General features: G+C 31.6%; 4 protein-coding genes and 1 non-coding gene across 5 annotated transcripts; 2 read left to right on the top strand and 3 right to left on the bottom strand.

The window, feature by feature from the left end:
* The first annotated feature begins 118 nt into the window (after nt 1–118).
* LOC113851402 (classical arabinogalactan protein 1-like) lies at nt 119–741 on the top strand. Its single transcript, XM_027481867.1, has one exon. The coding sequence runs from the start codon at nt 270–272 to the stop codon at nt 588–590; it is 321 nt and encodes a 106-aa protein (XP_027337668.1). The 5' UTR covers nt 119–269; the 3' UTR covers nt 591–741.
* Nucleotides 742–5,303: 4,562 nt separating this feature from the next.
* LOC113851163 (acetyl-CoA-benzylalcohol acetyltransferase-like) lies at nt 5,304–6,935 on the bottom strand. The gene is made up of 2 exons (XM_027481641.1): nt 6,453–6,935; nt 5,304–5,924 (listed from the first exon to the last, which is right to left on the bottom strand). The coding sequence occupies exons 1-2, from the start codon at nt 6,933–6,935 to the stop codon at nt 5,304–5,306; spliced, it is 1,104 nt and encodes a 367-aa protein (XP_027337442.1).
* A 9,231-nt stretch (nt 6,936–16,166) lies between these two features.
* Nucleotides 16,167–19,751, top strand: LOC113849852 (GTP-binding protein YPTM2). Its single transcript, XM_027480056.1, has 8 exons — nt 16,167–16,368; nt 17,503–17,575; nt 17,923–17,970; nt 18,061–18,108; nt 18,554–18,625; nt 18,763–18,918; nt 19,038–19,141; nt 19,290–19,751. The coding sequence occupies exons 1-8, from the start codon at nt 16,355–16,357 to the stop codon at nt 19,381–19,383; spliced, it is 609 nt and encodes a 202-aa protein (XP_027335857.1). The 5' UTR covers nt 16,167–16,354; the 3' UTR covers nt 19,384–19,751.
* Nucleotides 19,752–19,772: 21 nt separating this feature from the next.
* On the bottom strand, nt 19,773–22,981 carry LOC113849851 (pentatricopeptide repeat-containing protein At4g16835, mitochondrial). Its single transcript, XM_027480054.1, has one exon. It carries the CDS (start codon nt 22,849–22,851, stop codon nt 20,914–20,916), a length of 1,938 nt encoding a protein of 645 aa, XP_027335855.1. The 5' UTR covers nt 22,852–22,981; the 3' UTR covers nt 19,773–20,913.
* A 51-nt stretch (nt 22,982–23,032) lies between these two features.
* On the bottom strand, nt 23,033–23,105 carry TRNAE-CUC. The gene has a single exon. It is a non-coding gene; the product is annotated as a tRNA-Glu (tRNA).
* Between the last annotated feature and the right edge of the window lie 4,401 nt (nt 23,106–27,506).

Here is a 27,506-nt window from a genome sequence, read left to right as displayed (position 1 = left end):
ATAATAAATTTAATTTTTTATTTAACAAGAAAGAAATTTAGAAAAAATTTAAATAAAAGAATTCTTACAAAGAGCATTGGTGTATTTCAGTGTCACCCAACCCAACCGTAGACTTATTAACTTTGCTTTTGGTGTTATATATAAATCTGAAAGCCCCTTTGCCCTCTTCGTGTTGAGAACCACTCACTCCCTCTGCTGTCGTTCGTGTCAAACATCTCTCTGTGTTACCGCAGTTTCCTCAGATACCCACAATTGAGCGTTGTATAGCGATGGCGATGGCACGTGCCGTGCTCATGCTGGCCATGTCCTTAATTCTCGTGACAATGTCCACAGCCCAAGCCCCCTCACCCGCACCTACACCCACACCCACGGGCTCATCAACACTGGCCCCTACCACTTCTTCTCCTCCTCCAACCTCCCCACTTTCATCGCCCCCAAGTGCCCAAAGCCCAGGCCCATCTCCTTCGCCATTGTCACCGTCCGTTGCGGAATCTCCGGCGCCCACAAGCCCGAACAGCGCGTTCCTACATGGAGCTGGCTTTGGCTTCATGCTACCACTATTTGCAGGACTGCTTCTCGTTCTTCCTTGAATTTAACTTACACTTTGGGACATCTCTTCGTTTGTCTACCTTTTTTTTCTACCTCCTCCTGTGTTTTCTTTTCATTTGGATTCCGTGGATGACTCTTGGGATCTATCTTCACTCCCTTGTTAGAGATTGAAGCCATGTTGCCCTTACATGCCCTTTTGTCACATTTTAGCATTTTGTAGCTCACCCAATAAGAAAGATTTCGTTTTTTATCCTTTTTTTTCCATCCATTGTCTTATTTTAGCGGTTTATATATATATATATATATATATATATATATATATATATAATTAATTTTTAATTAACTGTTTTTATTATGGACTTTGAACACATTAAAAAATTATTAAATTAAATGAGTATACACTTGAAATTTTGTTTCATAAGTACACAAACAATATCAACTTCTCGCTTAATTATATATACATTGTTAAGGTTAAAATATTTTCCGTTGATTAAAAAAGACTTTGACAATTATTTAAGTTAATTTGTAATAGTAAATTAACCTAAAATATTTTGCATGGTATTAAAGCCTATATAGGAAACTTCACGCAAAGATCGAGTGGAGGGTGTTATCTTTTATTCTTAATAGTATATAGCCTGCTTGTGCCAAAACCAGAATCGATTTTGCCAGAAGCGGTACTTTATCAATACTAACATTCTTTGGATTTCATGAAAATAAAACTACAAACCGTCCATCCAAATACGTAAAATCGATTATTGACTTCACATCGTGGATTCAAACAGGCTCATAGTTTATTGTTTGGAAGGTGCTTCCTTTCTTCGTTTTTTTTTTCCGTCCAAAGGTGCTTTCATTCTTCATTAGAGAATGTTTGTATTATAACCATAACCGGTTTTCTGAGAAAGATGAATTTGCCTCAGATTAGACAAATTTTTGAGTGAAAATAAAAATGAAAAAGTAAAATGAATTAAATTCTTTCATAACGTAAAACCATTTTAGTTTTTCAACTGTTTATAAACCTTTTTATTTAATTTTTTCAAAACTTTAAGGGTATAAAATAATTTTAACTAGTGAATTTGTTTTATTATTTTCTTATAAGCACTTATCTAAAAATTTATTTAAAGTTGACTTTATCACTGTCATTCATAGTGGTTCAATTTCGTGGAAAACAAATAATTGTAGTCCACTGGGAACTGAAACTCGGTTACACAAATTCTGAACGTGTAAAGGGTAGATAGACACGATGAAGCGTCGCAAGTGGCATAAATTTTGAGGTCAATATTATGTGGGGGGAGAGGGAGGAATGGGAGACAGAAAAAGGTTAGATGCTAGCTGTGGAGAGAGGAATATGTTGGAGAAAGCGTTGAAGCTGAGTTTGCTTTTGGTGTTGGAAATGTGGCTCTCTGGAATTGCATGTGACTGTAAATGAAATGGAAAAAAGGTGAAGTAAACGGAACGACTAGTTCTAGTGGTGAAAGAATAAGAAGAGGATTGCATCAGTGGACCTTTCAAGTGGCAATTCAATGTGAGTGGAACACTTGTAACCACACAACAGGAAAAGAAAAGAAAAAGAAAGTGATGTGCACAATTGCACATGTCTCTGTCCTGGCTACACAATTTCACAGAGAGATTACATGAAAAGGCAATGCATACAAATTGTTTATGATGGTTTAATGATCTGGTCATGATAAAAGACACGACTATTTCTTTGTCCATATGTCTCTCCTAGTTATATTGACTTGCAAGCTGAATGTGTGGTCAATATTTGGTTGACAATTATTCCAAACAAAGCCCACTAATGAATTGTGATCTGGGAAGGGGAACACGTTGTCCTTGTCACCCTAATCATTTTATAGGGTTTTTGACTCAATTAAGTGGTTCTTTAGATTCCACCAATATTGCTTTAGAATTTTTCATTTTTTTGGTCAAAATATTGCTTTGGATTTGCTTGTCTTTTTCCTCTTTTTTTTTTTTTTGGTTAATGGGTTGTTTGCATCTTTTGACTAAGTAGATTTACCAAGAAGATTTGTTTGTTCCGCATTCCAGCGAGAAAGCAGAAGTGAGAGTGTGAGACAGTTTTGTTATTTGGTCCATAATTCAGGACAAGAGGAGCCCAACAATAGCCCATAAAGGCCCAGTCAGTAAACAGACAATAACTATGTAACGAAGCATTCTTACTTTTGACTTTTGGCCAAAAACAAAAAAATACATGGTTTAATAAATATATATGATTTGAATTAATTTAGATATATCTCAAGAACATTTAACAATTTAAAATTAACTGCATCAAAATTAATATTATTAATCTTAAATGAATCAAACATCGCTACTACTTCAGGCCCAGTTTATTCAGTTTTCTTTTAATTTATTAAAGATACACAAATTACTTTTTATCTTAAAGTTTTGAGTAATAGGGCTCATTTATTATAATTGACAAAATTATATTGCTATGCATCGACTTCATAAATAAGTTCACATCACAATCAGCTAATTAGTAGTCGTACCCTAGCAGTGTTATCTCCATTTCATTAAAATGGCCTTTAATCGATCAAAAATAATCGTCCAAAAACAAATTGGCCTTTGGAACCCTACACCAAACTTTGCTCATAAAAGGTATAAATTATTATATCATACAAAGTTCAAAATTAACATTTTTATTTGATACAAACCTCTTTTAAAGATTTAATATAATTTTTGTAAAAGTTTAGTATAATTTAAATATCCATTTAAAAACCCGCCTAATAATACCTATAAATAGGCCCCTACACTCGGAACAAGTTATCGGACCTAAACTATAAACATGCTGACAAAAGAATATGATTATAACATGACAATTAATGTAAAATAGTTTAATTTTAACGGATTATTACTATAATTTTTTATTTTATTAATCATTTAGACTATACGATAAATATTTTTTAAATAAATTATTATAAAAATTATTTTTTTTATTAATATGATAAACCATATTTAAATGACAATGTCAAAAAATTTGACGCTATTAATACATTAAATTTAAATTGAAATGAAATTAAAATTAAATTAGTTATATATTTTTAAACTATATATATTTATACATATAATATAAAATTTTTAAATTATATATATACATGTCATAATTAAATAATTAGTCTCTAAAAATATAATTATTTTTTGTTTCAATTCATATGAAAAATTTATTTAATTTTGGTCTCTATATTTAATAATAAAAAATATGATTTTAGTCCCTTGTCAAAGATTAAAACTTTTTATTTTTTATTTTTTAAAAATTAAAATAAAATTAAGTTTTATAAGAACTAAAATAAAAATAATAATATTTATAAAACTAATTACTTAATTGAGCATGTATATATAATATTTATATGTATTATATAAATCAAGATGTCATACATCAAAACCTTTTATCAACCTATCTATCTATAAATATAAACATAAAAACTAAAATCACCATGCCGTGCATCAAAACCTTTCAGTGAAAGTCTAAAGTTTAACCTATTTAACTAATTTTTTTTTATTTAAATGTCAAGCAATAAATCTCTAATAAACTAGTTTATCTACTTTTACCCCCACTTTTCTTACCTATGATTTGAATGAGTTGATTGAATTAGGCTAAGTTTCAACTCAAGTAAAATACCTCTATATAATTTGATCGTTAAAGTTGTTTTTATTTTATTTAAAGAAATTACATTTTTAAAATTTAAATTTCATACTATTCATCAAGTTAAAATAACTCTTAATTAATTAATTTACACATTTAATGATAAAAGTGTAGAGGGAGACTTGAACATAGTATCTTTGACATTGGTGATATTTGTCTTGAAGTGGTTCTTCGTTGGTGTGTGTTCAAAGTAATCTGGCAATGGAGTTGTAAGTGATCCTATAAAAAATACTCAAACGCTAAAGTTAGGAAGAGTCTTAGATTGTGAAGTTTTTGAGTCTGACAAACCTTGCGTTCTCGTCTTCTCAAGGTTTGGTCTCCCATTACGACACTGTCCATTGGATTAATATTGTGTGACAGGATTTTTCCTTATGAGACAAGACACTTTTTAAGAAGTTTTAGATTATTTTTGAAAGTTGAATTTAGGAAGAGAGAGGAAGGGAATGAAGGAGTTAGAAAGAGTTTAATTTTGAGAGTTACTTAATTAATAAAGAAAGTTTTGGAATTTTTTTTCTAAATCCTCCGAAACTTTCTAAAAGTTAATTTTTTTAAGTTTTTCCATTTTAAAGATTTTGTTTCTCTTACTCCCTCGTACTATTTTATAAATAATATTTTAATTTTTTAAAAAAATATTAGTTTTTTAAATGATAATTTTTAAAAAAATAAAAATATTAATTTGTATATTATAGTTAGTTTAACTCCTTATTTATTTTATTTATCTATAATTATCATTTGGTGAGGTTTTGTCGCTTTATAATACATGAAAATGTTGAGTACTTTTTTCCCACAAATTCCTTTCTAATCACAATTTTATAATATTTTCATTAGAATACTGTCATTTTGTTTAAGAGTTAAATATTTTTATCTGAAAAGGATTATGAATTTATGCAGTATATTTAAAATTTAGAATTATAAAAGATGTTGTAAGTTTTAAAAATAGAACCCAAGGAAAAAGAAACGGAAGTTTGAGTATATGACTGCAGAAATTGAAATAAATATATGAAGTGTCAATAATGCCCAAGGAAGCTTTCGTGGTGATTATGAATAATTGCATCAGTGATAATGTTACAATCAAAACCATTTTCCAGGTTGGTTTTTTCTACAGGGAGACTATAATCACAGCAGAGACATTGTCCTCTTGGCATGGGATTACTGAAACGTGTCCATCAGCAACTGATCCAATCCAACGAGAAACAATGACCGGCTTGTTTCCTTCATAAAATGTTACATCGTAGTCTCCAAAATCATTCCACGTTGCACCAATTATTTCATTATTTAGGTTTAGCTGCAACATCTCCATACCCGTACTATAACCACTTTTTACAATTTTGATGACCTCAGAGGATTCTTTCACTAACACACTAAAATTTGACCCCACTTTTTTGCAAAGCTTTTGCTCCGCTTCCGCAACACATTGCATGGCTAATTCCCTCCACAATTCCTTGTTGAAATTTAGGTCTTTGGCAGTGAACTTGAATATCATAGTGTGAATTTCATTTTTGCTGGGGGTGCGGCTGATCAAATCAGTGGGGAGAGACTCATGATTTTGTGTGAGAAGAGGGTGGTAAAATAAAGGAGTTTTGATCTCTTCATTTTGGATTAACACACTGTTGTGAATTTCGGTCCATTTCTTGAGGAAGTTCTCTAAGATCAAAATATCTGCCAAGAGGAGGCTACAGCCAATCCCAACCGAGTATCCTCCACATTCAAAATGAGTCACCTTAACAAACAAAAATAAATTGAGCTCTTCGGACTTGGAGCGCGGTTAATGCACAACCTTACTTATCTTATATATGCAAAATTTTATTTTTTTATTTGAAGAATGGGAACAATGAAACCCAAAATTCTAGACCACTTGATCAGAAACACTAATACCATATCACAAATAAATTATTTCAAAATCTTATGACAACTTTAATAAGACTTACTTAAAAATAAGTAATTATATTACTTTATAAATTTTAAAAATAAAATAAAATACACGTATGGTCTTTATGAATATTTAACATTCATTTATATATTAGTTTTTGGTATTAAAAGTTACAGGCTTTTCGTGATTATTTACGTTAGTAACCGTTACATGTTAGAAAATGATAATTCCGCAAGCACAAATTTGAAGTAAAAAGTTATGTACTTTTTCTCTTCTTGCATGAATAAAGATGCTTTTAGTTGTGGGTGAAATGAATGGTTTTATATTCCTGAAGTATCGATCAAGCGTGGAAAAACACGGCATGCATGCAGTACTTGCCTGAACATAAAACAGTGGAGAAAACTGAGGATTGTGCTCATCAATTTCCTTCCAGAAGACAAGCTCAGCCTCAAGATGTTCCTTTTCACTCAAGGCAAGAAACTCTGATAACATCATGGGGAACTGTGCCTCGTAGAGTCGAACGCCCGAATCATTAGACACAATTTCCCATAATCCCATGTTATCGGTGTCACCTTGTTCCTTCCTATGGAGTCTCCCAGCAAGAAGTGGGTGCTCCACTAGAGCCCTACCCAGTGACTCTACGATCCAACCAGCCAAAACACTATCACAGTCCTCGTTCAGTTTCTCATAGTAGAGAACTATTTCATAGCACCCACCAAAGGTTTGTGAGTTTTCACTCATCAAAACCTGGCGAACTCGCCGTGGTTCTGTCACCTTTAGCGGAGACACACTCAACACCGCTTCAATCTGCAACTTTGGGAGGCTATGGGTACCATCATGAACACTCACAGGCACAGACATTGTTTCTTGAACAAATGCAGCGTCACTTTCATCGTGGCCTGACACTTCCTAGGACATATTTATAGGAAAAACTTTAGTCTTTGGACTAATTTTCCAACATATAATAATGCCTTTTATTTTATATTATTATAATTTTAAAATAATAATTTTCTGTTTAAGAATTACGAGCATGATGAATTTTTATTAAAAAATGTGCAAAGTTTAAGCTTAATAAAATGTGAATATGCGGATTGGTAGTTGGATTGCCACTGGCCACTATCCTACGTTCATAATGTTGGGGCAGATTAAAATAATGATTTGTATAAATTTGGTATACGGACTTATCTAACATTTGCACACGATGGTCTTATCCCGCAACTAGAAAGATTGCCTGTTTGGGTGTTCATGCAAAATTTGGTAATCCAACTAATCTAATCTTTCTCAATAGCTTACTAGGAATAGTAGTTAAGTTAAGTAGTAGCTCTATTATTTGCGAATGTTTACCAACACGCAAACAAGAGTTGCTCGAGTGTTAATTAAATAACTAGTTTGCACTTTTGAATCCGAGAATAGAGATGGCAACATAGATACCTTGTACAATATTTTTTTCTTTTTACAAAATATTAATTGAACTCATATTTCCTTTTTTTATTAAGAAAATGATAATATTACATGATAAATGATGTTAGAGAAAGAAAAAAACATTTTTTTATTGAATTTAATTAGTAAATTTTACAATTAATTATAATAGATTAATTAGTTTAATTTAAAATATATTTTTCTTTCTTCAACAAGATCCTGTTATGTTACTTAAAGGAGATGATATTTTAGTGTAAGACTTGTAATAAGCTTTCTAGAACTTGAATTAATCTTTATAAAAATATTAGTGATAGTTTTTTTAATAAGAATTATAAAAATATTAAAACATTTTCTATTGCGTGTGAAATATTCAAGTACAAATCTTTTTTCTATTTTCAAATAAATTTTTAAAATAATTTCATTAACGATATTTTAATCTATACGTGTAATTATATTACACATAATAAAAAATTGCATCTAATAATTTTTTTTAAAAAATTAATATCAGTAATAAGGTGATATTGAAATTAAACAATAATATCAACAATAATTATGAGATTATATAATCGAAAATAGTTTGAGATTTGGTCAAACAAATCATAGCCAAAGAACCAAGTTAATATGTTTATAGCAATTGTTTAGGCAATTACTCTGTAAATAAGATTGCTACTTTTGTAATTGGTTTTTCTAGAAATTGTGTTTTATTTTGGTATCAAAGTGCGACCTTTATATGTTGAAATATTGATCAACAAATGGCTAACATGGTAAGTGACCAAGGGAAACTTGTGTTTTCTCCATATGATCCCAACTTCAATGATAATGCAGCAAAATCCTCACTTAAGGTTAGCTACATGGTAGGCGAGAATTATGAGGAGTATGCTCGTAATATGAAAATATCCTTGCATGCTAAAAGGAAGTGGAGATTTATTGAGGGAATAATTGGACAACCAAAGGAAGGGATAATAAAACTAAAGGACGGCTGGATAAGTCAATAGATGCTAGTAACATGGATTCTAAACACCATAGAGCCAAATCTGAGATCTTATATGTGGAGAATGTGAAGGACTTGTCAAATAATATCAAGAAAAGATTTTTAATTACTAATAGTGTAAGAATACACTAACTCAAGTCATAATTGGCAAATTGCAAGCAAAGAGGCATGACCATAGTTGCATACTACAACAAATTGAAAATCTTGTGGGATGAATTAGCCAACTATGAGCAAATAGTGGTGTACGCATATACAAGTTTCACTTGTGATATATCCACTAAGATGGAGAAGTAGAGATAAGAAGAAGGTGCATCAATTCCTTATAGGCCTAGATAATGCCATATATGGGATAGTTCGCTCAAGTTTACTTACATGTGATCTACTACCTTCCTTGAAATCCGGTATACTTAACCATAATTCAAGAAGAATGTGTAAGAACAATCACTAGAGCAAAGGAGGAAAAGGAGAAATTGTGGGACTTGTGGCACAGGCTAGAGGTAGAAGTTGCAGAAAGGCCGAAGATAAATCTCATATTTGCACCAACTGCAGCAGAACAAGACATTACACCAATAATTATTTTCAGTTGATCGAAAACCTTGAATGGTGGGAAGAGAAGCCCAAAAATAACAGGAAAGCTACTGAGAAAAATAAGACGTTGCAACATATTAGTATGGGACAAGGGAGAGGAGCAAGTGTCAAAGTCAATGCTGCATAGACAAGTACAAACGATGGTGCAACTAGACCTAGAACAGACACAGACAAAGTTGGTCTCACTGGATTGAGTATGAATCAATGATAAAAGTTGATGGAAATGTTAAGCAAAGTAGAAATTAATGAGAAGATGACAAGTAAATTCCAATCCACCTCATGGATTATTGACATTGGGGCTCTAACCATATGACTAGAAGTATGAAAGAGATGTACGAAGTGCATAATATTGTATCATGTGTAATAGGTTTGCAAGATGGAGCCATACAAATGCCATAAAGGAAGGCACAATATATTTGAGAGAAGGCATGCTCAACCACATGCTTACCACCAAGGCATGCTCAATAATGACTCATGTTGCAATGGTCAACATACTATTGATAGGAATCTTGCTAACAGTAGGACCCTCAATGTCAAGGGTGCAAATTCAATTATGCGATGCCTAAGGCTATTGAGGTGCCCATAGTGCCTTTGTCCAACAATTTAGATTGCACTAACACAACACTTATGGACAAGGAATCACCAATGATGTCTTTATTGAGCATCACATAGGGTATTTTTACTCCATAGGATATAAACAAATGGGTTGGTGAAGAATTAAAAAACCTTCCTCCAAACTACGTGACTATGTCACCAACACAATTCACGTGCTAAGTCATCTAATCGTTTACCTTCCTGTCCTCATCCTTAGATACTTCTTACTCCATCACAAAATATGTAAATTATCATATTGGCACAATAGGCATTTCTTGCAACTCTTGAACAAGAAACTGAACATATGACTTACATTGAAGCAATGAAAGATCCCAAGGGACAAGAGGCAATATGGAATGAAATTCATGCGCTTAAGAACAACCAAACTTGGACGATGATGCGCCTACGTATTGGGAAAAAGACTTTTATATGTTGATGGATTTACAAAATAAAAAAGAAATTTGATGGCATGATTGAAAGGTTTCAGACGCGTTTAGTCATTATTGGAAACCATTAAGTTGAAGGCATTGATTATACCAAAATTTTTGCTTTGGTTGCCAAAATGATAACAATGTGTGTTGTCCTTACGTGGCAGTTGTTACAGGCTAGGAATTGAACCAAATGGATGTGCATAATGCTATCTCGCACAGTGATTTGCAAGAAGAGGTTTTCATGAACCTACCATCGAGCTTCAATGTTTCTCAACTTAGGATGGTTTGCAAGCTTAGAAAATCTCTCTATGGATTTAGGTAGGTATCTCGTTGTTGATTTGCTAAATTGTGTCATGCGCTCATGACTAGGGATAACCATGCTGCCATTGATAGCTTTAAAGCATACCTACATTCCTGTTTTCACATGAAAGGCTTGGGCTCTCTCAAATATTTTCTTTGAGTTGAGGTTGCTCACTTAGACACTAGAATTTTTCTATGTCAAAGGAAATACGTGTTAGATATTATTAGCAAAACTGGTCTTTTACGACCCCAAACCTGCTATGACTATCCTGAAACATAATCACTATATTTCTTTAGCTGATGGACTATTGTTGTCTCATATAGACCTTTATTGGAGTGTAATTGGGTGTCTCACCTATTTATGCTTTGTGATGCTAGAGTTATCTTATTGCACTCATACAATTTCCTAAGTTATGCAACAATTGAAAAATGATCATTGAAATTTTGTTTTGCATGTAGTTCAATACTTGAAAGGAAACCCAATCTAAGGGATTTGGTAACTTCCTAATCTTTTAGAAGACCAAGAAACAACACACAATGTCTAGCTCCTTACTAGAGGTTAAGTACCAGTCTATGGATACTTCCACGAGTGAACTCAAATAGTTGTAAAGCATCTTACATTGTCTTAGAATATCTCATTTGCAACCTATTCAACTCTTTTGTGATAGACAAATTGTGCTTTATATTGCTAAGAACCAAGTTTTTCATTAATGCACTAAAAATATTAAAGTTGATTGTTATTTTGTTCACAATAAAATTTTTGTTCGCATCATTCGACCTTCCTATGTCTTTGCTCAGACACAATTAGCTGATATTCTCATAAAAAAGTAATTATTTTTTCGTGGTTAATTTCATTCCTTACTTAACAAGTTAAGTATTCATTATCTTTATCCACCAATTAAGAATCAAAAATTGAATAATAATATTAATAATAATCATAAAATTATGTTATTAAAATTAGTGATGAGCTTTGATAAAACAAATCACAGCGAATCAAAGAAAATTAAATTAGCATGTTTATAGGAATTATTTTAGACAATTACTCTATAAATAGAATTTTTATTTCTATAATTTTTTTAGGATATATATATATATATATATATATATATATAAAAGAATTCTTATCCCATTATTGTTTCTTATTTAGCACGTAATAATATCAATGTATTAAATTTTATAATTTTTAATTAAAACTTTACAGAACTTCTTTTCATGTATAATACATAATTTGCTTGATATATAGTATTTTTTTAACGGTCTTTGTAACTTTAACTTTCATTAAATAAATTTATTATAGAGGATAATACAATTAAACAGTATAAAAGATAAGTTATTTAAATTATTATATTTCTCAGGATTAAGATTATTTAACAAATTTTTTATTTCATAAAAAAAAGCGATATACAATTTTAAGCAGATTGTGTTATATCATCTACCATGATTTTGAATAAAAGCTCAATTTTCATAAGGATCAGAGCTACTTAACCTTTGCTCTATTTACAATACAGAATTTTATCATTTAAATGTTAAAAACTTAACATAATATATAATATTATATATTTTATTTTTTATACACATATAAAAAGTACATTAATGGAAGAGCCGAGTGTTGAAAGAAATTCAACACTTGCAAATTAGCTTGCTTTTCTCAAGTGGTTTAAATGTAATTAGTTTGTTTTGTAACTAGTTAGTTAACAATTTCGTTACTAATTGCTTTATAATAGTTTTTATCTTTATATGCATATCTAGAAATATTGAGTTGTACAATTTTCAACATATTAATAAAATCATTTTTTTCTCAGTGTGTAATTTTCATTTTTATTTTCTTTCAGTGAAGAAATCTCAGATGTGTAAGTTCAATATGCAGAGTTATATAAAACAAACCAACTAATTACAGTTAAAACAAAAGACGGAGAAACAAACTAATAAGGACGTATTGATTCCCATTATATATTATAAAATCAAAGAGAAAATATTTTATTATTTTATATTGACGAAACATTTTTCTAATCAATATCCATTACCATTATTTTATGATTACTCAATTTGCGTTGCACAACACGCGTTCTTTCTCATCTTTGTAACTGCGCGTAGGATAGGATCATGCGAGCCTGTGAGGCTAAGCAACAGAGAGACGCGTAATTGTCCTTTTCTTTCATTCCTTCGTTCACAAGGAATAATCCCCTTAAGCAATAATCCTTCTTATGATTCTTTTTAGATGACAACTAAAATCTTTTCTTGTTTTGGATACTTCAAACATTTTCATCGCGAGAGCAAATTTCTGGGAGAAAAAAATATTTTTAAAATATATTAATTTTAAATTCATTATTTAAATTTAAATTTAAATTATTTTTAAAATTAGTAAAGATTCTTATATTTTAACACTTATTTTATCTTGTATTCATTTTCACTCTCTTTTCTTAATCCTTTCTTCCTAATATTAAGTTAAAAATATAAAAATGTTAAATCATATATTTTTAAATTTAACAACAAATATATTACTATACATATTGAATAAAATATATTATTAGAATATATTTATAATGAGAAAGTATTATTTATAAAAAACAATTGTTAATATAAAATATACTCTTGTTAGTTACACATACTTAATGAAACAAATTTATTTCATATCATCTTAATTATTGTTGGTTTTGAAAATTATTTCTCTATCTTTCTAAGTTGCAGTCAAAACTAATTTGTAATATTATGTATAGTATAATACATATTTTTAATATTAAATATTTTTGAATTTATAAGAATAAATCTATAAATATTGCATTACAATTAAAAAATTATATCAATTATTCAGCACATATTATGATATTATTTTAATATTTTCTACACATGTATATACTTTTTTATTGTATTGTTTTGGTTTTTAAAAGAAGCGTCGATAAAAAAAACTAAAAAATAAATATAATTAATTTTATATTTATAAAAATGATAAATTAAACCTTAAAAATAACATAACTACTATCAAATAGTAAAATTAAGAATCTATACAGTAAAAATAAAATAAAATTTACGTAAGAGAATTACCTGAATAATTCTTTTTATGTACAATATAAATATAAATTATTTATCATGTCTCCTTTTTTTATTTCACACCTATTAATATGATGTAAAATTATTATCGTCCAATTATTTTTTGGTCGTGATTTGTATCCAATTAATTATACATTTTTCTGTAGCATTTCAAAGCACGTTAGGACTAACGTCAACAGTAAAACGGATCACTATTTGGGCCGAATTGTCCGAAAACCCGAGCTAAAATTCTATCTCTGAACACTGAACTTATATATAAGTCTTGAATTTAATTTATTTTATTAATACATTAAATTTCACAATAATTTACATGATATTTTTAATTTACTTTTACATAATTAATTAATATAAATGAGAGACAACTATGGCAAATCATCTTCTCCTATTTTCGCGAGAGAAAGAGAAAGAAAGTAAAAAAAAATAATAATAATTTAAGAAAATAATAATGTAAGACACAATTTGAAATGAGAGTTACAGAAAGGTTCAAAATAAATTTTTCAAAATAATTCTTCTAAAAAGGATTAGAGATATAATTATATTTGAATAAAAGAAGAAATAGGATGGCGATAAATGTGAGAAAAAAATGAAAAAGATATGTCAATCGAATGAATAGAAATAAGAAAAATAGATATTTTTTATTTATTTAAATGAGTTAAAAATAAAAAGGTGAAAGAAAACTAAATAAATTATATAAAAAACTTATTCACTCCTATAAAAAGATATTTTAATTTAAGTGAAAAATAAAAATGCTCAACTTTTAATAAAAAAATATTTTATTTTCTTATCCTCTAAACTATTTTTGTTGTTTTAAATATTTTTTCAACATTTGTATTTTGTATTTATATTTATATTGGATTTATATTTATACTTTTAACAATTAATTAATCATATCCTCAAATTTTTTTAATTTTTAATAATGAACACGTGTTGTTTGAAACCTTTCTGTGCATAAATTATACAAGGTAGGGTATAAATAGATATATATTATTATTTTCGTTTCCATATCTAAAGTTTTTTACTTATTTCTACCGTTGCTTGTAGTTTATTAAATGAAATGTGATATCACTTAATATTTATTTTATAAATTAATAAAACAAAAATATCAATTAAATAAGAATGTATTTAAAAAATGTCAAATAAAAAATATTTTTTAAGACAAATTTATTCATTTAAAGTCGTGGTGTGTGGGAGGAGGACAATAAATAATTATAAATTTTATGGTGCTTATATTTATAGTCATCGATATTTTTCTAGTATATATGTATACTCGATCCCAAATCATTAAGCAGATTTTTACATTGTTTATTATAAATAAATAAAATAAATATCAAATATAAAAAAGTCACACGTTATAATAAAATGATAATAAATTTTACTTAAAGTGTAATTATTTAAATAACTGTTACAAACATTTTCATTTAAAAAATGATTTTAAATACATATAAATATACAATAAATCTATAACAATACTCTTTTTAACACAAAAAGATTACCTAAGTATCAATTGAGTGAACAGACCAATACATGTAAAGATAGAATTATACTTTTCATTATTATTGTAATTGTGATAGACAGCACTCTCTTAACTAAAAGAGCAATCTGAAGCGTATACAGTGTATTCCATTATCTCGATATGGTTTATGCCTTTATCCTTTGTCCTTAACGCCATCAATACAAGACAATTATTATTTATTATGTTAACTGGAGCGCAAATCACTCTCCTTTTTCATTAAAAAAATATCATTTTCTTTTAGCGATGCGATCTTACCTTCTAATACTTTTAAACGAATAAAATTAATTTTGTATCTTTTATTTATAATTTTTGAAAAAATAAATATTTTTATATTTTTAAGATAATAAATATTTATATTATTATATATATAATTTATAAATAATAAATAGATTATTAAAAATATCTATAAGATAATATAATAATATTCTTTTTAAGATATTTAGAGATAGACCTCTTTCTCTTTATATATATATAATTCTAGAAATTAAATGTCCGTGTATTTTCATTGTTTAATTTGAATACACAGCCAATGAAAACAAATTACACCATTGTTTATTAATGCATTATCACGTCATTTAAGAATTTAATTTGTATTTATATAGTCTCCAATGTTACTATATTACTAAACTTTTTTTTTTCACCCCTCTTAAATATTTTATAAATATGTTATTGAATACTTAACATGTTAACTTCATTAAAAAATATGATAATATATTATACGATAGTAGTATATTTTTCATTTTAAGTATTTATTTAGCGTATAAATTGGGCATAGAATTGGGATTTAAAGTAAAAATTAAATATTAATTATAGTTATATTTACTTTAAAATAATCTAAATACTTATGTTCTTCTCGTATAAAAATGGTGTGCCATTTTAATTTTTTTTAATTTCAAATCCAATCCCTCTTTTAATTATTTTGAGTGAAAAATCCTCTTTTACTTGCATTATACTTGTATTTTTTTTTATTTTAACTGAATTAAAAAAAAAAGTGTGATAAAATAAGAAGCCGAATTCATTTTTGTTAAAAAGGGCAATACGAACAACGTGGCTATTATCAAGTGAAGGGAGAAGAAAGAAAGTATCCAATTTGACAAATTAAAAATGGTGGAAGACACGTGGCAGGTGTTGATCCTGTTGATACGTCATCCCACTCGCACTCATTGATCCGTAGAGCTCCGACACCCGCGGGTCATTTTAAACGCCACTCTCTAACGCGTTTCCTCTATTTCTTCTTCCATCTTCTCTCTTCGCTCTCTCTCTCTCTCTCTCTCTCTCTCTCTCTCTCTCCGGCGACGATCTCAGATTCCGGTCACTCCTCTCGCCGGCAGACCCGTACTCTTCTCTCCTCTGTCGAGTTCTTTCCGATTCGAATCGTTCCTAACCTTGCACCGCCATGAATCCTGAGTAGTAAGTCCAAATTCCCCTTGCTGCTTCCGTTTCTGCTTCAATTATGGAAAATATTGATTCGTGTGTTTTGTTATAAATCAAGCTCGTTCAGATCCGGTTTAGTCTTCGTGCGGTAGTGGTGAATTTCGATTTTGTCAAGTGCTGACTCGGTTTTGTGAGTTTTGTCTCGGACGTTGTAGTGGATCGCGCTTCTGAAAACTTTGTTACTGATTTAGATCTGTTTTTCTAGACTACAGATCCGTTAGCGCGTGTTCAATTATGTTTGAGCTATTTTAGGAATGTTTGATTCTCTGATCCTGGTTGGGAATTAAAAAAAATATCATATTAGTTATAGGATTTTTTTTATTTTTTTGCAATGGTGATATAAGATGAATAACTACTGAAATTGGGTTAGTGTCTACCATGTAGAAAATGATGCCAGCTTGTCCACTAGCTAAACTTATGCAAGTTCTGAGGACTAGATGATGGTTGTGACTAGTGAATTTCTTAAAATTGATACCTTGAAAAAATACCAGCATTAATGACTATCTTAAAACGGTTATTTAGAGAAGGAATCACTTTTTTTTTTTTTCATTTGGTGGCGGTGATTAGTTTTATTGTGTTTTTACTTAGGGTTGTTATAATTTATTAGTTTGATTCTTCTTCAGTGCATAAGGGGGTGGGGGTTGTTGAAGTTCTATAGTTAGATCTACGAATATGATGGTTGAGCATCTATTGGTCCTCCAGAAAATAAGTTGATTTAGAAATATGAAGGCTTTTCTAGTTGTTGATTCTTGCTGAGGGTCCACCTCAATTGCCTCTTGTTGAGGATCCTCTACTAGGGTGATGTTAAATGGACAAAAGAGTTTATTAGAAAAAAATCCCACGAATTTGTGCAAAGCTTGTTCTTCTGAATTTGTGTAGACAAATATTGCACATCTTGAGAACAATTTTAATAGTGAAGATTGTGTTGTCGGTGCATGACTTGTATATCAACGATTATAAATGATGTAATATATACCTGGTATGATATTGCACATATTGCACCTGTGCTCGTGCTATGCGTTATATTGCTGTATTCTCTTAGAGAAAAGAATAAGACATTTTCTTACTATTTTCCTATTATTGATTGGAGCTTCATTATGTTTTTTGCAGTGACTATTTGTTCAAACTTTTGCTAATTGGCGATTCTGGTGTAGGCAAATCATGTCTCCTCCTGAGGTTTGCTGTAAGTTCCTAGCCTATCCTTTATGTTTCATGGTCACTTATTTTTTTTCAATTAATGAAAAACGAAGTTGGATATTCCCACTATTCCACTTCCTTATATTGCAAAGTTCCAAATTTAATGAAGAATTAGAGATTCAAGTTTTACATATGGCGTGGGACTGTGGGTGGTAATTATTGAATTCTTTCTTCATAACTTTGGAGTCCCATTTTAGGCGTTGAAATATATACTATATAGTAGTGTGTGTGTGTGTTGCTGGAGTTTGCAATGCGAATCAAAACTTTTTACTTTGAGTTTATTTTATGAAGTGGAGGTTGCACTTCTTAATATTTTATTTTGTTGTGAAACAGGATGATTCATACCTTGACAGCTATATCAGTACCATTGGAGTGGACTTTGTAAGCATTTAAGTTCACCATTTAGCTTTATTTCCATTTTTTTTTCAGCACAAATATCTGACTAATTATTTTCCTCACTCCCTTTTATAGAAAATCCGCACAGTGGAGCAGGATGGGAAGACTATTAAACTTCAAATTGTAAGTCCATTATCATATTAATGCTATTTGAATGTTGAACTTTGACACACAAGTTTCTGGTTCTGATTACATGTCAATTTGTTTTCTACATCTAAATTACGTCTTATGTAATTGTCTCTATAATTATATGGAAATCAATTTGAATCTGCCTAGGAAAAATGCTCAATCTGAAGTTATCATTCACTTACTTAAGAATGTCTCTTTTTAAGTTTAACGAAATAATCACGTGATTTGTTGAGTAAGAGAATCATTCCAAGTCATTTCTGGTCACCAAACATGTCCTTTGTATATTTGAACAGTAATATTTGAGGGCTTAAGGTTACCCTCGGAAAAAAAATGGAAATTATTTTTTTCAAAACACGCTTGTCCAATTATCTGGGAGTGTGCTGCTTTACTGTATTTTGTAATTGTTGACAAATTTTTCTGCATTTTTTTTACCATATAGTGGGACACTGCGGGTCAGGAACGTTTCCGGACAATCACTAGCAGCTACTATCGTGGGGCTCACGGCATTATTGTGAGTTATTTAAACTGGTTCTTCTTATTGTGCTATTTATTGTGAGTTATTTAAACTGGTTCTTCTTATTGTGCTATTTCCTTTGTTTTTTGGGTAACGGTGGTGTAACCCTATTACTATTCTGTTTTTTTTGGCAGGTTGTTTATGATGTCACTGACCAAGAGAGCTTCAACAATGTTAAGCAGTGGCTGAATGAAATTGACCGCTATGCGAGTGAAAATGTCAACAAGCTTCTAGTTGGAAACAAGTGCGATCTCACGGCAAATAAAGTTGTGTCCTATGAGACAGCAAAGGTGATTCTGAATGTGTTGGTTTATGTTGTGTATATTTCCCACTGACATCTGTTGAATCCTTTCTTTTGTGATTTTGTCTAGTGTTTTTGAAGTTTGTGCTTTCTGTTTTATCTTTCCAGGCGTTTGCGGATGAAATTGGAATACCATTCATGGAAACTAGTGCTAAAAATGCCACCAATGTGGAACAGGCTTTCATGGCCATGGCTGCTGAAATAAAAAATAGGTGCTGTATTTCTGTGTGCAATGTCATTAAAATGTCATTGAAGGCATTTTTGTTCCTGTTACTGATGTTTGTTGAGCTTTTTTTTGTGAGTTTGCATGAATTTTGTTTATGATTGACCTCTTTGCTTCTCCTTGGTTCCTTTCCACAGAATGGCAAGCCAACCAGCGAGCAATGCCAGGCCTCCGACAGTTCAAATTCGGGGACAGCCAGTGAACCAGAAGTCTGGTTGCTGCTCGACTTAGAGACAAAGTATTTGTGGTCTTAGACGTTTATGTGTCTCAGTGGCATGTAAAACTAGTTTTTCACATAATGCTTTAATATGAAGATTGTTCGTCATGATTTGATCCTTATCGTTAAGTCTTTGTTGAAACTTCCATTCTTTTCAATGTATTTGATTTTCAAAAAACATTTGTACAAAATTAGGAATATTGGTGAATAGCAGTATTTGCCTTGTTCTTTGTCCCATATGCCCATTTCACCTCATATCAACGCCCTCAATCACTTGTCTCTGTAGGAGTAGAATCTTGTTTAATTGCAACCACTCTTGTAAGTTTATGAAATAAAATAATAGAAAACTGGATTTTTTATATTTTGAAAAATGTTCCCTTGTTATCATTTCATATCGTTCTCTATCAGTTTGTCTCTCTTTGTTTCTTTATTGAGTATATTTTTTGCTCTAGAAAAGAACGTCAAGCGTCATTTAAGGTAGCGTTGAGGGGAAATATTAGACGAGGTAAACCATTTGAATTTTACTTTATTTTTGGTATATTTTATAAGATTTAATAAATTCTAATAAAATTTAACTTTATATATATTTTTAAAAATTGTTTCAGTTAATTTATAATTAAAAAATGGATTAAATTGAATGTCTTTTTCTAACATTAAAAGACTAAAAGAAGATTTATGTAATCTCGGAAATTAATTTAGAAGCTTAATTATTCTTTCCGATTTACTGTTCATAGGTTAGCATTTTAGAGTGTTGTTGCATTGCCATCACACTACCTCTCAAATGAGGGTGCTCGCTGATGTTTTCAAAATATTATAATGTGGTTCCGACCCAAAAAAGAAGTGTCATCGCATTGCCATTTCATTCAAGTAAGCAAATAGGCCAAAAAAAGTTTTAAGTGCCTCAGGCCATGTTTCCTATTCTAGATTCTAATTAGTGAATAGCTTTTCTAAATTTAAAGAATTTTAATACAAAATCAATTCGGGGTAGGACTGCATAGTGCCTAACATAGTAGTGTAGAAACCCCAACTCAGCAATTCAAGGTTCGACGATAAAGATCATAGCTTGGTTCTGTCTCCAACATCCCCAACTTGCAAGTGCAGACCACGCACTAAGATGACTAATGTTGAACTCCTCCACAACCCATATAGCCATTTGATTTTGAACTTAAAATAAGTCGTTCTTCCTTCTGGGGGCAGCATTTGGTAAGCATTTATTTATGGACTCCTGACAAACTGCAATCAATTGCTTTCTCTTGGTCATAGTCTGTCTAGAGCCTGTGGAACTTATAAACTGTCCAAAAGGCTGCTAATCAAACAACTTAGGTGTGGGTAAAAGGACTTTGCAGTTAATTTCCAGCGTCATAGCCAATTAGTTCAGCTGGAACTTTAATGCAATGCTAGAGCAATTAAGGGCACTTTTCTTAGTCTCTAGTATAGTATTCCTTTCTGTGTACAATTGAAATCAAATCAGCTTCAAGGTGTGGAGCATGACAACTTGCTCTTGGAACAATAGCGCATACCCTTCAAATTCAATAGCATTAGTCTTACCAGTAATCTCTGCAGGAGCAGAGCCCATCCTTGAAATGATGAAATCTTATAGTATCCCTTACTATGATTTCTCTACCTTCAATAGCTGAGATGTATTTGATTGCAGAGTGGCAATCTCCACAAACTCTCAAGTTTTTGAACACCAGGATTGGAACCCCAAGTGGTACCTTTAGAAGTCCAAATGCAATTGCCAGTTTCTCACTGTGCCATAAAAGAAGCTGTTCTTTCAACTCCTCTCCTACATCATGCAATGCAAATTCAAGGTCTGGCACATAACCAGCCAACTTCATTTTCTTCTCCAATTTATTTAGTTTTTCATGTATAGAAGCCAATTCAGGGTGCAATCTGTCACTAGATCTAAACTCATGGACCACACTGTTTATTTCAATCCAACTGTATCCAGGTATCTTCACTACATTATTTTCTTTCATGGATCTTCGGATCCTAGCAACTTGGTCCCATCTGTTTTGTGCTGCATAAACATTAGCCAATTGAACATATCCAGTTGCACTAGTTGGATCGAGCTCCAGCAGGTTCTTGGCAGCAAACTCAGCCAGGTGTAAGTTTTTATGGATCCTACAAGCACCGAGAAGTGTTCCAAATATTGCAGGATGGGGCTTAAAAGGCATACTTTTTATCAAATCTACTGCCTCAGATAACTTACCAGCTCGACCAAGAAGGTCAACCATGCATGCATAGTGTTCTGGCTTAGTTTCAATCCTAAAATCCCTTACCATTGCTTTAAAATATTCAACCCCAAGATCTACCAATCCTGCATGGTTACAAGCTAACAATACTGCAACAAAAGTAATCCAATCTGGTTTCATGTCTTCACTTTTCATCTTATCAAACAAATGAAGAGCTTTTTCACCAGCTCCATGTTGAGCATAGCCAGAAATCATTGCATTCCAACATACAACATCTTTCTGCGGAATCTGAACGAACAATTCCCAAGCATCATTTAGATCCCCACACTTGTAATACATGCTAATTAACGAAGTTCCTGCCGTCGTATCACTACTCAATGGAGATTTACAAACTAATTGATGAACTTGTTTACCCAGCTGCAACGCTGATAAATTACTACAACCCAACAAGACACTAGTCAAACTCAAAGCATTAGGCTTAACCCCAGTTTCTAACATTGTCTTAAAAATCTTTAACCCATCCTCTGCCCTACCATTCTCAACGTACCCAGCAATCATAGCATTCCATGTCACCAATGTCTTCATTGACATGTCCCGGAACAATCTTTCTGCCAATTCAACCCTCCCAAACTTCAAGTACCCAGTAATCATGGCAGTCCATGTAATCACACTCCTCACATTCGCAGCGTAGAAACATTCCACAGCAGAATCTAAATCCCCACAACCCACATATCCAGACACCATTGCACTCCACGAAACACAGTTTTTCTCCGGCATGGCCACGAACAACCTTCTCGCCTCACCCATGAGTCCGACCTGAGCATAACCCGAAATCATGGTGTTCCATGATGCACTATCCTTCACGAGCATGCTGTCAAAGAATTCACGGGCATTATCTACCCCAAAATGGTGCAAACGACATGCCAACATTATATTATAGGAAACAGTATTTGGTTGGGGAATTTTTTCAAACACTTGGCAAGCATGTTCAAAGTTGCCAGGTTTCTTCGCAAAAGCAGATAGCATAGAGTTCCATGAAACAGTGGACTTCACTTTCATGTTCTCAAACACACGAAAAGCAGAATCTATGTCACCGCCTCGAACGTAGCTTGTGATGAGCTTGTTCGAGGCAATGACGTAGTTAATTTCGCGTTGATGGGTATGTGACAAAACATGTTGGTGAGTTGTGGTGGCGAAAGTTAGTGTTTGGTGTTTGCTTAGTGCAACAAAGAAAGATGTTGACAAAAGGTTTTGCTTCTTCTTCCTCAATAATCGAAAACAATACATGTATCGATGGATTATAATTATTGATTCTTTTTCCTGTTTCCGTTTCACTGTGAAGACGAATTCAGGTTTTTCATCTGTAGTGTAAGTAACTAACAGATTAAATAAAAAGAAAAAAGAAAGAAAAAAAAAGTGTGCCAAACATTACAGGATTGAAAAACAATAATAAAAAGGTGTATTCACATTCCGTTGCCGGGACTTGAACCCGGGTCTTTCGGGTGAGAGCCGAATCTCCTGACTAACTAGACTACAACGGAATTGTTAATTATTTTGTTAATTAATTACACTTTATAAATAAAATATAGAATAAATTTAATTAAAATTCATTGTCAATATGAATGTTTTATACATTATCATTTGATCATTAATTATTATATAATTAAAAATAATGATATTTATAAATAAAAATGTCTAATATATTAGTTGTTAAAATTGAACGTAGATTAACTTTTTACTTTTAGGATTTTTATTTAAGAAAGTTTCTCTCATTCTTTCACAAAGGTTGTGTCGGCCCCGCTAGGGCTCTCACCCTAGCTTCTTCGCGACTCTGGAGTGTGGAAGGAGGTGCTTGGAGGTGGGTGTAACTTGAATCCAAGCTTTAACTTTAGTGATCTTTGACGAATGGAGAGAAACAAATGTGAGAAGATATCTATAGAAGAGAAGGACTTGACGGATCATAGCACGAAAAAAAGTGAAGATTGACTCTGCTGGTCTTTTAGAGGAGCAGATGCCGCTCTCATACTCCATGATCGAAGATCTCACAATGACAAGTCAGAGGCCAGACTAGGTGCGTATAAGGATAAAGTTTTAGGGTCTAAAAATATAGATTTAGTCTTAAATGATGAAGAAATTTTAAAATCAATATTAGATGATTTTAATATCATATTTGAACTTGAAGATAACATGAAACCAACTTCTATTGTCCAGAACTTGTGTCCTGATCTCAAGATTCCTTTAGAGGAATATGAGGGGTGGGGTGCCCCTTGAAGATTTACTCTTATAGTGAAACTTTTAGGTAAAAATGTTAATTTGAGTTACCTTAATCAAAGACTAAATAGTATATGGGGAACACGAGACTATCAATTCTGGATTTAAATAAAGAATTCTTTTTAGTAAAATTTGAAAACATTGATGATTACAATCTTGCTCTATTTGAAGAACCATGGCTAATCCTATATCACTACCTCCTTAGAACTAAAGACTATAATCTTAGAAAGATTGTTGCTTGGGTGAAAATCCTTGATTTGCCGCTTGAATTATACAACAATAAATTTCTTTGGCAGGTTGGATCCAGTTTGGGGGCTGAAAGTGGACCCTTTTACTTCTCTGCTCTCTAGGAGAAATTCGCTAGGATTTGTGATGAAATAGACCTTAGGAAGAAATTGGTTCCTGGTTTTAAGGCTTTAGGTCAAGAATTTAAGGTAGAATATAAGGGATTACATTTTATCTATTTTCATTGTGGTAAATACGAGCATAAACAAGAACAATGTGTTGAGAATCCTAAATCTAGTCAGGTTGGTATGGTATCTAGGGCTAATATAACTAATAATTCAATTGGTAGTAAGGACCTTTCAGGGCATAATTCCATTCAAAATAAGGATATGGCTATAAACTATGATGGAAATGGGGTGGTAAACAAAGAGGATTTTTTGGACCCTGAATGCTAGCAAAAAAATAACCTAGGAGAAAACATAATTCTTTACTTCATAATAGGAGTTCTTCCAAAATTGGGAAAGTTAAAGAAAGTTATGCAAGTTCTAGATTTGATGTTTTAGGTGATTCTGATATAGACCTAGATCAGGTAGCTGATGTTCATGATCCTAGGCCCTCAAGTTTCCTTCAGTCTACGGGTGCAGTGCCTAAAGTTGATTTCCCTAATAGATAATTCAAGCACCATACTTCTAATAAGTCTAGTGAACCTGTTAGGAAAGGAACCAAACCAAGATTGACCCATAAAGTAGTCACTGGCAAAGGTAGAAGTAATTCTTCTCAAATTGAGATGGAAAGCATTAGTGGTAATGAGCATGACAATCTAAAGAGAGATTCTAGGCAGGGGAGTAAGGAAATCTTTTCTTTAATGAAAATTTATGAACATAATATTCAAAATAATAAAACTTTGGGTAATAGTATTTAGGATTTAATTGGCCTTAATACTTAGGATCTTTGGAAACACCAGAATTTTCCTTGTCTAAAGCCTACTGATAAGCCCCCATATCTGCCTTTAAAGGTGGATGCAAATAATGATTGTAAACCGGGGCATAATCAACCTAGTGAGAGGCATGTTGTAGGGAATACTGCAGGTTTATCTCAGCATCTTTCATATGCTTCTAATTTTTCATCCCTGAATTTATGAATTGTGTTTTTTGGAATTGTAGGGGTGTTGGGGGTATGACCTTCTCTAGGCTTATCAATGACCTTATTAAGATTTATAATTTAGATTTTGTTACCATTTTTGAACCTAGAATTAGTATGCAAAGGGCTAACCGAGTCATTAAGAAATTTATTTTGGATGGCTTTACTAGGGTTGATGCTATAGGCTTCTCAAGGGGGATTTGGTGTTGTTGGAATAGTAGGAAAATAAAGGTTACTATTTTGGAAAAAAAGAAGTATTTCATTCATTTAAAAATCCATAATGGTCATAGAGATTAGGTTCTTTCTTCTGTATATGCTAATCCTTTAGAAGGGTTGAGAACTAAGTATTGGGAGTCACTCATTAATTTTAGTAATTCAGTTCAGTGTCTCTGGTGTATTGCTGAGGACTTTAACTCTATTCTTTTTGAAAGTGAGAAATCTGGGGGTCGATCTGCTAATTTGAACCTCATTAATCAATTTGCTACTTGTCTTAACACTTGTGAGCTGCAGCACTTGGGATTCAAGGGAATCCATTTACCTGGCATAGAGGAAATATTGAGGAGAGACTTGATAGAGTTGTGGTTAATGATTCCTAGATAATGTTATTTCAGAATAGTTTTATTATCTATCTTCCCATTTTAAAATCTGATCATGATACCTTATGGTTTAAAATTAGAGGTAAGGTTAGTGATAGGTCTAGTCATAGACCGTTTAGGTTCTTAGCTCCTTAGTTGGCCCATGATGATTTCAAAAATCAAATCAAGAACTCTTAGATCAGTTCTAGATCCTTGACTAAAAATGTTAATAACTTTAGAAAAAATATTACTAATTAGAATTTAAATGTTTTTGGGAATATTTTTTAGAAAAAAAGAAGGATATTAAATAGAATTAGAGGCATTTCTAATAAGTTAGTTGTCCAAGATAATTTTTTTCTTAAAAATCTTATGAAATCCTTATGGCTGGAGTACCAGAAAATTATGAACACTAAAGAATTATTCTGGTTCCATCATTATAAATCCAGCTGGATTCAATTTGGGGATAGGAACAATAAATTTTCTCATAAAGCAGTGGTAATTCATAGGAAAAATAATTATATTGAGACCCTTAGAAATAATGAAGGTGAGTGGAAGTTAGATTCTTCTAACCTCCAATCTCTTGTTGTTGAATATTTTAGAAATATTTATTCTGACCAATGTTTTATTAGTCATCCTTTACTGAATAGTTCTAGGTTTCCAGCCCTTAGGGATATTGATGTTTCCCTGCTGGATTCTATTTCCAGTTTAGCTGAAATCAAGGCTGCCTTATTCAGTATAAACAACTTCAAATCTCTTGGCCCATATGGGCTTCATGCCCTTTTTTACAAATCTCAATGGGACATTTTAGCTCATTTTCTACTTCAGTTTGTTTTTAATATTTTTAATAACCCTGATAGAATTTCTATGGTTAATGATATTGTCCTTTCCTTAATTCCTAAAGTTAAGTCTCTTGAACATATTAAGCAATTTAGGCCTATATCTCTTTGTAATATTAGTTATAAAATTATAACCAAAACCCTGACTAATAGGATTAGAGAAATCTTTCCTCATATTATCTTAGCCAACTAATCTAGTTTCATCCTTGTGAGGCAAGATATTGATAATACCCTAATTTTGCAAGAACTTGTTCACTCTTTTCATAAGCTTAAAAATAGAAATAATTATATGATAATTGAAATTGATCTGGAAAAAGCTTACGATAGACTTAGGTGGAGTTTCATTAATGATACGATACAGGTTATTGGTCTCAGCCCTAAATTCTCTTCCTTTATAAGTCACTGTATCTCAACTTCTTCTATGTCCATTAATTGGAATAATGATAGAACTGAATACTTTAAGCCTCATAGAGGAATTAGACAAGGGGATCCTATTTCTCCTTATCTTTTTGTTATGTGTATTGAGAGGTTGGCTCATATGATTCAAGATAGGGTTAATGATGGTAGATGGGTGTCTTTTCCTTTCAACAATAAGAGTCCCTTTATTTCTCATCTCTTTTTTGCTGATGATATAATTTTGGTTACTAAGGCTGATTCTGTCAATGCTAGTATTATTTTTGAAGTTTTAAATACTTTTTGCTCTGCCTCAGGTCTTTCTGTAAATTTGGACAAGTCTTTTGTTTATTTTTCTAAATGTTGTAATTATGTCCTACAAATGGATCTGAGTAGGAGACTAGGTATTATGAGCTCTGATCAGTTTGGTAAGTATCTTGGTATTCCTATTAGCCCCCTGCTCCCTACTAGAGCAAATTTTCAGTTCATTATAGATAAAATT

This window comes from Abrus precatorius, unplaced genomic scaffold (assembly GCF_003935025.1).
Source record: "Abrus precatorius isolate BTA unplaced genomic scaffold, Abrus_2018 Scaffold9, whole genome shotgun sequence".
Lineage (NCBI taxonomy): Eukaryota > Viridiplantae > Streptophyta > Magnoliopsida > Fabales > Fabaceae > Abrus > Abrus precatorius.
The sequence above is the reverse complement of the archived record's forward strand: the minus strand, read 5'-3'. Positions and strand labels throughout refer to the sequence as shown.